Source organism: Paramisgurnus dabryanus, chromosome 24, assembly GCF_030506205.2.
Source record: "Paramisgurnus dabryanus chromosome 24, PD_genome_1.1, whole genome shotgun sequence".
In the NCBI taxonomy this organism is placed as follows: domain Eukaryota; kingdom Metazoa; phylum Chordata; class Actinopteri; order Cypriniformes; family Cobitidae; genus Paramisgurnus; species Paramisgurnus dabryanus.
In genome coordinates this window covers 19,484,958-19,498,558 of record NC_133360.1, presented here as the reverse complement: position 1 = coordinate 19,498,558, position 13,601 = coordinate 19,484,958, and the positions used below count along the sequence as shown (strand labels likewise).

The following is a 13,601-nucleotide window of genomic DNA, read 5'->3' as shown; positions in this document are numbered from 1 at the left end:
ATGTGAGGCCTCGGTTCAGATTTCCCTTTATTAGCTGCTTGATTCGGCATGAATGAGTGCGAATGTAGTTTAGCTCATCGGCGCTGTGTAATGTCTTGTCCATCCGATACAGATGAGATACTTTAAAGCCTCATTAATAAAAAAAAAAACTGCAAAGAGCCTCTGTGGATTAGTTGTCCAGCAGTCCTGGTGTTCTTCATACTGTTGTCTAGTTTCCCCCTCTTTCTATTTTTATGACATTAATTCTCCACTACCTCATGGAAGAAAAATGCTGCTTTTGCTTATTTTACACAAAACACTACCAAGTGTGTGGAGTTAGTCAGCAAACCATAATTTGCTGCAGGAAAATAAACACGACCTCCAGTGTCTTATTGGTTTTATGAAACAACAGCATTATTGTGATCCTGTCTGTGAAATCCAGGCTAAAGTCTCATAATGTGATTATGAGTTTAGGACCATTAAAGTTTCATAGACTGGGTCACAATTATTGATTTACTGTAGAGGTGGAATTATGGGATCTGACTGAAGTCTTTTAATTATATTCATAATTTATTGGAAATTGTATTGACATAAACCAAAACATGAGATATTCATAGTAAATCGTGAAAATAAAAACCATACCGTACTCATTTCAAAAGAAGTATAAACCAGAAGAAAGCAATATGGTTCGAATGATGTCAGTGCCTATATGAGCTCTGGTATTTTTCCCCTGCTGAATTAACCATCGTATGAAAAACACACATAAGCACACTTCGCCACATCAAAGGGCCATTCCAGTTTCAGCAGATCTCAGGAGAGATCTCAGAAAGAAAGGGAAAAGAAACAAGGAAGAACGGTCTCCAAAAACAAAAACGCCGGATTTGGAAAAAGAACACGCGAGGGGCTTCCTAGCCCTGTGTGGTCCCCCAACGTGAACATGAGCCTATGGGCTGTCTGGGGCCTGGGCTTACAACACACCCTGGGTTTAAAAAGCAGGGGCTGGAGGTTAGTGGAGACACTCCTTTTCAGCGCCGAGGTGTGCTGAGGTCGTTCCATTCTTCCTGGCTCAGGATGTGTTCGGTTTATAGCCGGGTTCCTGGCGTGTTGCTCCTGTTGGCCCACCTCCTCCTGAGCAAAAGCTGCAGCCTGGAGGCCGTGGGTAAGGACACAGCGCTGCTTTTGTCTGCATTTCCAAAATTAGAGCTTTGCGGGCAGGCAGGTAACGTCCCCTGTTGAGCTTGTGGGTTCATTGCATGTACGGTAGGTTCAAAACTGGATCCACAGGGCTTGGGGAGTTGGAGTTTGACTGTTTCTTTAAGTTGACAAAAGTGGTGAAATGTTGAGTTTTATGTTGAGTTTGTAGAAAGGGTGCACTGTGGCTGCCTGCCTCTTCACACGAGTCTCTCAGGTCTTGTCAGGGCAGGTTTGCGGTGGAGACTTGCTACCTTATACCTCTTTAAAGGAGTTACAACCTCAGACTGGTGCTATTTCTGAGAGGGGAAAGTTTTTTTATAGTGCAATATTTGTTTTGGTTTGTTTAGCCGAATGTGAAAAAGAACCTTCCTATTGGAACGAACAGGCCAGGAGGACGCTGGAAGCTGCCCTTGCATTGCCACAGAGGGCGTATCGTGCCAAAAACATCATCCTCTTCCTTGGTGATGGTGAGTTACCTACAGTACAAAACTTGTCTCTATATGAGAGTCTATTAAATATTTTTTTACGGTGCTTCTTAAATTGTGTTATTATATTTAGTGAAAGTAATTGCTATTGTTATCTTATCTGTTGAGTTTCTGTTATTAGTTTTCTAAGAGAAAATATAGAAGATATGGGGTTTATGATATAATATAAAAATATGTATAATCGTGACATGTGGTTGGGTCTAAAAGGAAACCCAGCTGTTGGGTTAAATTAACCTAGAAAAATGTTATATTTGATCCAACCATGGAATAAAACAGCATTTTGGGTTGAAACAACCCAGCATACATTAGCTTAAATTGAGTATTTCCCTATTTTAATGCAATGCTGGGTTAAAAATAACCTAGCACTTTTTTATTTGTTTTAACTTGTTATTTATGCAAAATAATATTTGGTGCTGCAAGTGTTTATAGTTGAGACAGAATTGATATGTTTTTATACTGTACTCTAAAAATATTGGGTTGGTTTAACTCATAGTTGGGGGAAAATAAATGCTTGGGTATTCAAAATATGTGTTTCTTGCGTCATGTAAACCATGTGCATCATGTGTTTTGTCAAAATAAGTGCCTGCTGCACACATTTTAAAAACCATTTATGATAAAGAGACGCTCACGTTCACAAAATACACGCAAGACACATAACAGTAAACTCTGGTTACGCATGAGATTATGCGAGTATCTGGCAAACGCGAGCGTCTCTTTAATCATAAACCATTTAGACACATCTGTAGCAGCCACTTATTTTAACAAGACACCTGATGCACACAGGACCTCTCTTTGAAAAAAAGGAACAACACACATGACGGGCTACATACATGTTGTTACGAACTTCGTATCGAATGCCCTCGAAAAAAGAAGTCACCGGCACCACTGGGAAATATTGGTCAGAACCAACCATTGTGTTATACATTAACATATGCTGGGTTGTTTCAATCGAAAAGCTAGTTTGTTTTAACCTAAGGTTGGTTAACAACAACTCAGCATATGTTAATTTATAACCCAACAGTTGGTTCGACCAATATTTACTCAACCATGGGTTAAAGCAACCCAGCATTTTGAGAGTACTGTATAAGTACTGTCTCACGTTTATAACTGCTGTTCTGAGTTTATAACCAGGAAACTGGATGTTATTCCTTCTTTTATTGAAGTATATCAGACATTTATCTGTGATCTACCTCTATGAAATACTTGATTCTGATTGGTCAGTCATGAACTTCCAATTTAATGTAAATGTTAATATAATACGCATCAAACGTAATTGAATGTTTCTTCTCTGTCTCTATTGCACCTTCTTTTTCTTATCACATAATACAAACAATTTAAAGAAGTTTCAATTGTATGTCCTTTAGTTTATTTGGTATAAATAATGGCCATGTAAAAAGTCAGTTCTAATCATGCTTTCGAGGTATTTTTTGCGATAATGACTGGTTGACCTTACACATGGTAAGTATCTATTACCTCTGAGCTCACATTACTGCCGCGTTCATGAAGGGGTTTGGGTGCAGGATCAAACTGTGACATTATGTCACACCATGTGTTTGTTCTTCAGGGATGGGTGTGTCTACAGTCTCAGCCGCACGGATTCTGCGGGGTCAGATGAGAGGAAAATCGGGAGAGGAGACTGTTTTGGCCATGGACTCATTTCCATACGTCGCCCTTTCCAAGGTCTAAAGTCTTTCATTTCTCACTTTTCTCACTTTTTGCTTATCAGAGTGTCATAAATACACATTATCTAATGAAGAAGATCATAAGTTTTGTCATACATGTTATTTTATCATACATTTTCTTTATTGTAATAGTATAAAGTTGTAAATCATATGGAAATATCATCTAGGGATGAAGGCTTTGGGCCTTTTGAAGTAAATAGGTGTTTCTTCACTTTTGGCTCTCAGGGTTTATTGTTTTTCTATTAAAACTACATGCTGGTACCAAATGTATACATATCTGTACCTTAATGCTACATTTTAGGACCTTTTAAAGCATACTGTCCCAATCTTTGACCATTCTTTGACCATATGCATTCCCTTGGGCAGCAAACCTTTTGGCATTGCTAACAGAAAGCCTAACCTACATCTGTACCTACAATATATACTGTACTGTAAAAAAACAATAGTTATTATCAATTTTGCACTCATGTACATGCACAATAATTGACACAGTTGTGTGATGTGTCTCTCAATAGACCTATAGTGTTGACAAACAGGTGGCAGACAGTGCAAGCACAGCTACTGCGTATCACTGTGGTGTGAAGGCCAACGGCAAAACAGTGGGTTTGAGCGCTAAAGCAGTAGCCTATGAGTGTAACACCACATTTGGCAATGAGGTTTTCTCAGTACTACATCGCGCCAAAGCACAAGGTATGACCTATTCACACACTAACAGGTTATAGAGCATCTTTTTTATTTCAAATTTTCAGTTTTGGGTGACCTATACCTTTTAAAGCAATTCTTATTGTGTGTGCACACCAAAAGCAAAGTAATATTTGTACAAGAAGATTACATACAAAATCAGAGCAAAGACGCGAGTAGACACTAATTCACACCATGCACCAAGTTAGACAACATGGTTGCTATGAATGTGAGATAATTGCCTCAGTCGCTTTTTCTCCCTCGTGCAAGTTGAAAAACTTTAAATGTGTTGTAGCTCAAGCCAATCAGCAAAGAGCTGACACGTTCGGTTGTGTCATAAAATAAAGAAAGGCATTGTATTCATTCACGCGAGTAATATAGAGTGAGCATCGCAATGCGCATATTCGCTTTGCTTTGTTGTGCACACCATTAGAATAAAAGCAATTCTGTAAAAGTGTTTTATAGTATCTATAAAATGTTCACATTATATCATAATGCATAATTAAACACAGCGTGTCAGCACAAATCCCCCAACTGATGACGTTTCTGTTGTATATCAGTTTTATAGTGATGGCTCCATTTTCAAAGACAGTTGTCATTAAAGGATTGCATTTTTGTGATGATGTCTGTGTTTGCGTATACATAGGAAAGTCTGTTGGTATTGTGACCACCACACGAGTTCAGCATGCATCACCCGCTGCGGCCTACGCCCACTCAGTGAGTCGCAGTTGGTACAGTGATGCTGATATGCCCTCCAGTGCCAGACGCCAGGGATGCACAGACATTGCCACACAGTTGGTGAACAACACAGACATTGATGTGAGCCATAACCCACTTTATTATACTAAAAGTTCAAAACTAATATTGATGGCAGTGGTGTAAAGACACTTGACACTCTTTAGTTGTCAATTTTTTAAGTAATAGTTCATCCAACTCACAATAATGTTTTACCAGTTGAATAAAAGCCTAGTCTATATGACTCATATGCTATATTTCAAGTAACTGGAAGCCATACAATTAAAATGGATGTCATTATCCACATCTGCTGTTAACATCCATTCATACACGTCAGTGGTTACTGACAATTTCATCTCATGATCATGACATGGCAGGATATAGGAACTGCAGTGACGTTAAGATTAGAAGTGAATGACATACATTTTGTCTGTTCTTCACATAAAGCTGTTGTATGGCTTTTAACTTTGTTTCAGAATAAAAGTCGAGTCATAGTTGAGTAGTAGTGTGAGTCATATGAACTACTACTATGAAAACAGTCTCCTGCCATTTTTGATTTTTAAGAGCTGGTTATTCCAGATCCTTGTCTTTATTCATTTAAAGCCCGCTTGCATGAAAGTCCTTAAGATAAGAAATCCCTTAGATATAACACTTAATGAAAAATGGGTTGCAAGAAAAATCTAAGGGTTCACTTAAAGGATTAGTCTATTTTCTTAAAAAATAAATCCAGATAATTTACTCACCACCATGTCATCCAAATTGTTGATGTCTTTCTTTATTCAGTCGAGAAGAAATTATGTTTTTTGAGGAAAACATTCCAGGATTTTTCTCATTTTAATGGACTTTAATGGACCCCAACACTTAACACTTAACTCAACACTTAACAGTTGTTTTCAACTGAGTTTCAAAGCACTCTAAATGATCCCAAATGAGGCATAAGGGTCTTATCTAGTGAAACGATTGTCATTTTTTACAAGAAAAATAAAAAATATGCACTTTTAAACCACAACTTCTCGTCTATCTCTGGTCCTGTGATGCGGCAGCGCGACCTCACGTAATTGCGTAGTGACATAGAAAGGTCGGGTGTTATATATGAAACGCACATTTGCGAACCATTTTAAACAATAAACGGACACAAAGATATTAATTAGTATCATTGGACATAAAACAAATTTGGAACTGTCCTCTTTCTCCACACTTGTAAACACTGGGGCGTAGTTTCGCATACATCATTCGTGACCTCTTGATGTGATGACGTATTGCGTGAGGTCGAGTTGGCGCATCACAGGACCAGAGAAAGACGAGAAGTTTGGTTTAAAAGTGCATATTTTTTATTTTTCTTGTCAAAAATGACAATCATTTTGCTAGATAAGACCCTTATGCCTCGTATGGGATCATTTAGAGTCCTTTGAAACTCTGTTGAAAAAAATGTTAAGTCTTGAGTTAAGTGTTGGGGTCCATTAAAGTCCATTAAAATGAGAAAAATTCTGGAATGTTTTCCTCAAAAAACATAATTTCTTCTCGACTGAACGAAGAAAGACATCAACATTTTGGATGACACAGTGGTGAGTAAATTATCAGGATTTTTTTTTTTAAAGAAAATGAACTTATCCATTAAGGATACCTTTAAACCCTTAAACACTAAAGTATTCCCTTAAGTTCTGCTATTTGTTGCTACAAAGTCCTTAATACCCGTTTTACCTTAAAAATTTAAGGGACCATAACAACGCTCTTAAAGAAATCCCCAATTTTTTCTCCCTCAGGGACACCCTCACTTAAGGATTTTCATCCACAAAGTTCTTCTTTATCACAAAACAAGAAGAGTCAAATGGACTTGCTTATAAAAAAATAATTAATATGCAATCATTCTTCTTTATATTTGTGGTGACCCAATACTCCAAAATGTTTATGTATTTTGAATAAATTTTTTACTTTTAGCTTTTTAACTTTTAACTTTCAAACAACACCAAATAGGTCATTCTTGGAGGTGGCCGTATATACATGACACCCAAAGGTACCCCGGATCCAGAATACCCCTCTTCATCATCCCGTAAGGGAGATCGCAAAGACAAAAAGAACCTGATCGATGTCTGGCTAAATGCTCGTAAGGTACTAAGAACTCCAGTTGGAACATTGTACTGATTTAGATTTTTAACCATATGGTCTAATTATATGTTTGTTTATTATATTTATGCTCTGCTTTATTTATCAGGGAAAGAATGCCCAGTATGTATGGAACAAAGAGCAGTTAAATGCAGTGAATGTGAAAACGACAGACTGTCTGATGGGTAATGTTAGTTTATAAAGATTAGTGTGATTTTATTTGCATGCCATGAGACATCGACAGTATTCTAGAAAGTTTATAAAGAGGGATAGTTTCCCAAAAATAATTTGTCATCACTTCATATAGACCTCAAAAACATAACATTGTCTTTTTCCATGGAATACAAGATGAGATGTTTCACAAAATGAAGCCCTCAGCTCCAAACAAATCAGAGTTTCAAAATGATTCATTGGAAAAAACAACTGAAGTTAATTACAATGTAATTTTTTGCTTGTTTAAAAAAGTTTAAAACACAGACACTATATTTAAGGAATCATATGGAACAGACAGGAAACTTAATAGCTGTAAAACGCATTCAAATCTTACAAAGTTGCTTTTTCAATGGCCTTACATCTTTACTCAAAAAATGCTGGGTTGTTTCAACTCATGGTTGAGTAAAATATAGACAAACCTAACCATCTGTGAAAATTAACCTAGAGTTTATAAGGTTTTTGACTTATTATATTTATTCAGGTCTCTTTGAACCAAAGGACATGAGATTTGAGGTCTTCAGGAATCGCACCCGTGACCCCTCCATTGTTGACATGACAGAAAAAGCCATTCAGATCCTCAGCAAGAATCCTAAAGGTTTTTTCCTCTTTGTGGAAGATAAGTATTTCTGATTTCTGATTTATTTATACTGTATATACAGAGATGTGTGAATAAATAAAGTCTGTGTTATTTTAAGAGGTAGAATTGACCACGGACACCATGATGGGATTGCCAAGCTTGCCCTAACCGAAACTGTGATGTTTGATCGGGCGATCCAGAGGGCATCTGAGCTAACCAGTGAATCAGATACGCTTACTGTTGTCACCGCAGATCATTCCCATGTCTTCACTTTTGGTGGAAATACCCCCCGAGGAAATCCAATTTTTGGTACGTCCTGACCTACTTCCTGTCAGATGAGTGGTATTGAAATAATGTCTATATTCAAAACATACTCATAGTTTTTCTGCAGTAAGGGAGAGTGGGCACAAAGTAACGCTTTTTGGCTTTGGCTTTATCATTCAAAAAATGTTTAAGTTAGATGAATAATTTTGAATACACAATCAACACACACATACCAATGAACACTTAAAGTTTGTTTGTGGGACCTATTATTATCGTACTATTATACCAAAAGTGACAGGAGTGCAAATGCTACAATTTACCCCATAGGTGGGGTTCATTGTGATAGAGGGTTGTTGTAACACCTGCTCGAACATTTAGTTTGAAGACAAATAATTCAATAAAATTCTGTCTATTCATAAATATCAGCTGACGTCACTCACTTGTCTGCCGCCATTTCGAGTACCTGAAATGGTCGCAAAAGAACTAGAAGCTATGCCTTTAATATGTTGTGAGCATCAAAATCGCTATTTTAACAACACTAAGAAGACACGACTCAACATGATACTTTGCTCAAAGTATCACCTGTGTCTCTACACGTGAACTCATGCATTGAGAACATTGTTTGTGTACACAGAGATTACTAATAAGAAGGTTTGACTTTGGATGTTTTGGTGTCCACTTGCCGCCATCTTCCCAGTCAATATGTATTGATCTCCGAATGCGACGTAAGGAGGGGGGACAGTAAAGATGGATAGCTCCTAAAGCATAGTAGCATTTTTTTTTAGTAAACTCTTTGTTCACAAACAATGTTCTCAATCGTCACGTTCATGTGTAGAGATCTAGGTGATACTTTGAGCAAATTATCATGTGGTGTCGTGCCGCCTTAGTGTTGTAAAAATAGTGGTAGTTCGGTAGCAGCGGACAGTGGCTGGAAGAACGCATCAGGGATCGAGTTGGCATCACACCCTAACCAAGATGTATATTTTTAAAGTAGCGTTTCTTTTTATGACAGTCGAAGTGCGAAATGTTGTCTTTCGTAGCCCTTTCCTGTATCCATAAGAATCATAAACAGTAAAAGATAATAAATCCATAAATCGTAGCAAGCTAGCCAATGCTTGTCAGTAGCCTACTGGTACTCGGTAGGTACTCAAGATAGCGGCATGACGTAAAAGGTCACGTGACTGATTTTCATCTATATACCAAAGGTGGATATTGTTTATATATCTGCCTATATTGGATAGATATCCACACATTCATCCATCCATGATCCTTCATCTATCCATCCTTGTTTTTTGTATTAATTGCCTATACTGTAAATAGATTTTTTCAAAGGGCTGCTCATTAAGACAAAAAAAATCATAATTGTCAGTTATTTCCCCTGATACAACATGTGTGTAGCCCATCATGTATATGGTTCGTAATTTCAAAATATGTGTTCTGGGCGTCAAGAGATCGAGGGCCCTATCTTGCACCCAGCGCAATTGACTTTGTCAGTGACGCATGTATCATTCGTATTTTGCACCGGCGCACAGCGGGTTTTTCCCTCCACAGACGCACGTCGGCAAACTAGGGAATGAACTTGCGCTCCCTGGGCGGTTCAGCGCAAAAAAGGAGGCGTGTTGTGGCGCAAACCATCCCTGATGCTATTTTGCAGTTTCAAAAAACAATTGCGCCACTGACCAAAAAAAAACTAGTCTAAAGTGGCGCGTGGTTCATTATGCTATTTTAAGAGGGCATGCTTGACCATAATTTATAGCGTGCACAACGCGCACACACTTTGCTTATCTAATCTACACAGATGCAACAGTTATTTTTGCAAATCATAAATTGTTACAATAAAAAATATTAACACATGAGAAAAGGGGAATCATAGTGGTGAGCATTGTGGTGATAGTTTTTATTTATTGTGTGGCTGCGTTAAAAATTTCTCATGCAAATAACGATTAAAATATTTTCATAAGAAACCTTAATGTATATAAACTTGATTTGTAAGTGTACTTTGGGGTTGGACCTTGCTTGCGTTTCTTGGGTCCGATTTCAAAGCCCCCAAACCCTTTCAGCGGTGACGCAGCGATGTCCTCTGCTGGCGTCAGGTCCTGAGGCAGATCCACCTCCCGTTACACGGCGTGCCCGATTTATGCTGGCAAGCTTGGGATTCCCCCGTCTCCTGACATCATTGTAGCGCTTGGCGCAACGATGGGTATGCCAGCTGATGAGACAATTGTGGCTATTTCCTCTCAAGCCTGTTTAACCTACGCTGATTTGGGCGGGTTTCTCCCATCCCCATACAAATCAACTTCTCTGTCTTTGACTACTCTTACAAGAACGTCGGTCTCCTTGGCTGTGAACCGCTGCTGGCGTGCCCCTGGTAAATCCGTCATAATAATAGCAACCCGCCATGGAACTTGCGCCCTTGCGTTTAAAGGGAATGTTGGATAGCGTTCTGATTGGTTTATTTGACGTTACGCCCAAACCACACCTATGAATAATGAACCGACTTCAGACCAACCCCTTATTGATTTGCGCCTGGCGCAAGAGTTATTTCTCCCGCCGGGAAAATAGCAACAGCGCCCAAGATCCGCCCACAAAGTCACTTGCGCATTGCGCTTCGCACTTGCATTTCAGATCGTTAAAATAGGGCCCCCTGTGTGCATCACATGTTTTGTCAAATAAGTGCCTGCTGCAGATGCATCTAAAGGGTTTATGATAAAAGAGACGCTCGCGTTTGCCAGATACTCACATAATCTCATGCGTAATCAGAGTTTACTGTTAAGTCTCTTGCGTGTATTTTGTAAACTTGAGCATCTCTTTTATCATAAACCCTTTAGACGCATCGGCAGCAGGCACTAACGGTTTTGATGCTTGTGCATCATTTTGACAAAACACGTCATGCACATGGTTCATGACGCAACAAACACATATTTTGAAAACACGAGCAACACACATGACACAATATTTTGAATTTGCGCCCATCGGATGATCAGTCACGAGCCACCACTGAACAGTTATCATTTTGATTAAAAGTATTTACATTGTTTTCATTATCATTGTATACCTGAGGCTTAAAATCCTCTTCTGACAGTAAGAGAAAAAGACCAAAAGCACAGATTGCTCAGCCCTGTAAAAATATGTAAAGTAGCCGTGTTACAATTAACCTCGCGTTAGTCTGTGCCCCGCTCACCCCTACATAGCATGTATGCAAATTGTCCGTGTGTGATACAATATTATCATGTGTGATAATAGCATGACTTCGATGGTTATTGCAAGTTGCTATGAATAAAAAGTGTCTGCCAAATGTGTAAATGCCTCCGCAATGCAATTTGCTAAATATTTATCCATTCCAGCCTGATAAATAATGTGCAGCATGATTTGGTCATGTAACACTGCCAAATATTTTGTCACTTTATAGCCCATGTTTGTATTGTTTATTAGTATTGTTTGTTTTTCAGGTCTGGCACCCAAGAACGGTGATGATAATCTTCCATTTACTAGTATATTGTATGCTAATGGACCAGGATACTTTCATGTAAACGGAACAAGAGGAAATGTTTCAGCTGTAGATTATCGTAAGTGTTTGTTTACCTTTTTTTTATCGCCCCACAGGATATTGCATTGAAATGTGAATTGGACATGAAGAGAAATGGATTCAATTGTACTTTAAAGAAATTCAACACAATTTATACATTTGTCATAAGCATTTTCAAATTAAAGTTTATATAGTTGCCATTTTTGAGGTCACTAATATCTTACTTTTTTCTGAAATTAAATCTGCAATCCATAACTTTTTTGGTAAAACAAAATAGCAACTACATAAAAAATCTATTTCAAAACTGTATCCTTACCATTTCACGATTCACAATGGCAATCTTATAATATTGATCAATAAGTCAAGATGTCAGGCTGGAATTTGCAGGCAGTTGTTTTTCAATACTGTACTTTTGAAGATAAGTACATAAAGTATCCTGAAATTTTATGTTTCAAACAAATGTGAAACATACAGAGCTCCTAAAGGGACATGGAGCAAAAATTAAATAAAGTTTAGTTTCATGTGCTCACGTGAAACTTTCATGTGCTCACGCGAAACCTTCATGTGCAGAATTTTTTTTTTAAAGTTTAGTTTTGCGTGCTCACGTTAGGCTATCGCGCGAGCTATTCACGTGCTAGCATGCAAAACTAAACTTAAAATAAAAAATCTGCACTTGAAGGTTTTGCGTGAGCACATGAAAGTTTCACGTGAGCACATGAAACTAAACTTTAGATTTTTTTACTTCAATGTCACCTAAGGGGCTCGGTAGTAACATGAATCACAGCAAATAAAGATTATTTTTACTTCATTAAACTCAGATTACATCTTTTTGTTAACTCAATGCAGGAATTTAATGAATGTATCTCATTTTGAATGAAACAACCTTGCTGTATAAATTGTATCCATATGCTAATATCATATATTTATAATAATTTAATTAATTAATAATTTATCTATTCTATAGTGGATGAGGAATACATGCAACAAGCTGCCGTTCCTTTAGAATCAGAAACACATGGAGGGGAAGATGTGGCTATCTATGCCAAGGGTCCAATGGCTCATCTATTCCATGGAGTCAAAGAACAAAACTATGTGGCCCACGGCATGGCCTACGCCGCATGTCTGGAGCCATACACTAACTGCCCACGGCAGCCACACAGTCAACTCTCTCATGGCTGTAACAATTCTCTTTCTCTCTCTGTTTTCTCAATAACTGTCATATTTTGGCTTGTCATGAGATGACAGACCCAACTATATTAGTGATTATGGTCATAATGTTTTGGAAATGGTTTTAATGTTTTCCTTTAGCCCAGAGACAAAAATCATGGGTTGGAGTCCCAGGGAACTTTTAAAGAAAAGTATGCATACTGTATCATAAAAAGTATACTTTGAATGCACTGTACGTCGCTGGATAAAAATGTCAAGTGCATAAATGTATATTGTTTACAATGTCTGCAGTGCTGTGTGTATAAATGTAAATTGTATTCCTCACAAATGTATTTTATAACAAGATATTTTTGTATATATTGTGTAACGAAAAGACACTTTTGCACAGTGCAATTATATACGCAAGACCAATAAAAGCATTAATCATGTTAATGTTATCAGCTTTTGTGATTTGGTATCTAAACTTTAATGAGTGCCAATCATTGCTGTAGAGTTAGAAATCTGCTAAAGGCACAAAGTGTGTTGGTATTATTAAAAGTTGCATAACTCATGTTATCACTGTCAAAAGTATTAATATATATTTTTACTTAAAGCATTATTTTAATTTATCTTCTATTTATCTTTTAATTTCATGAAAGTTGCTTTGATCGATTTTTGATAAATGCATTGTTTTTTTTTTTTTTTTTTTGCTTTAATATTTGTAATGTGTGGTAACCATTTTATAAAAGTAATAAGATGCTCGAGGCTAGTGCAGTTTTGTGAATAAATCATGACTAAAGTGGTTGCAGTGACTCCACCTGTCATACCATATTGCTCTCACACATGCATGCACACACATGTACACACGCACACACATAGCTTTTCACCTATAGAGTTCATATTACATATTGGTGTCAAAGAGTGAATATTAATAACTTAGAGACATTTTAGTAACAAATGTATACATATTTGAACGTAAATGTATCTTTAGTATCTCTTGAAAATAGCATTTGTCA

The 13,601-nt window shown here is 37.5% G+C and overlaps 1 protein-coding gene across 1 annotated transcript; it reads left to right on the top strand.

Annotated features, from left to right (window-relative positions):
* Positions 1–830: 830 nt before the first annotated feature.
* Positions 831–13,387, top strand: alpi.1 (alkaline phosphatase, intestinal, tandem duplicate 1). Its single transcript, XM_065259388.1, has 11 exons — positions 831–1,138; positions 1,521–1,640; positions 3,223–3,338; positions 3,856–4,030; positions 4,668–4,840; positions 6,731–6,865; positions 6,969–7,044; positions 7,554–7,688; positions 7,767–7,958; positions 11,363–11,479; positions 12,404–13,387. Exons 1-11 carry the CDS (start codon positions 925–927, stop codon positions 12,679–12,681), a joined length of 1,731 nt encoding a protein of 576 aa, XP_065115460.1. The 5' UTR covers positions 831–924; the 3' UTR covers positions 12,682–13,387.
* The last annotated feature ends 214 nt before the right edge of the window (positions 13,388–13,601 follow it).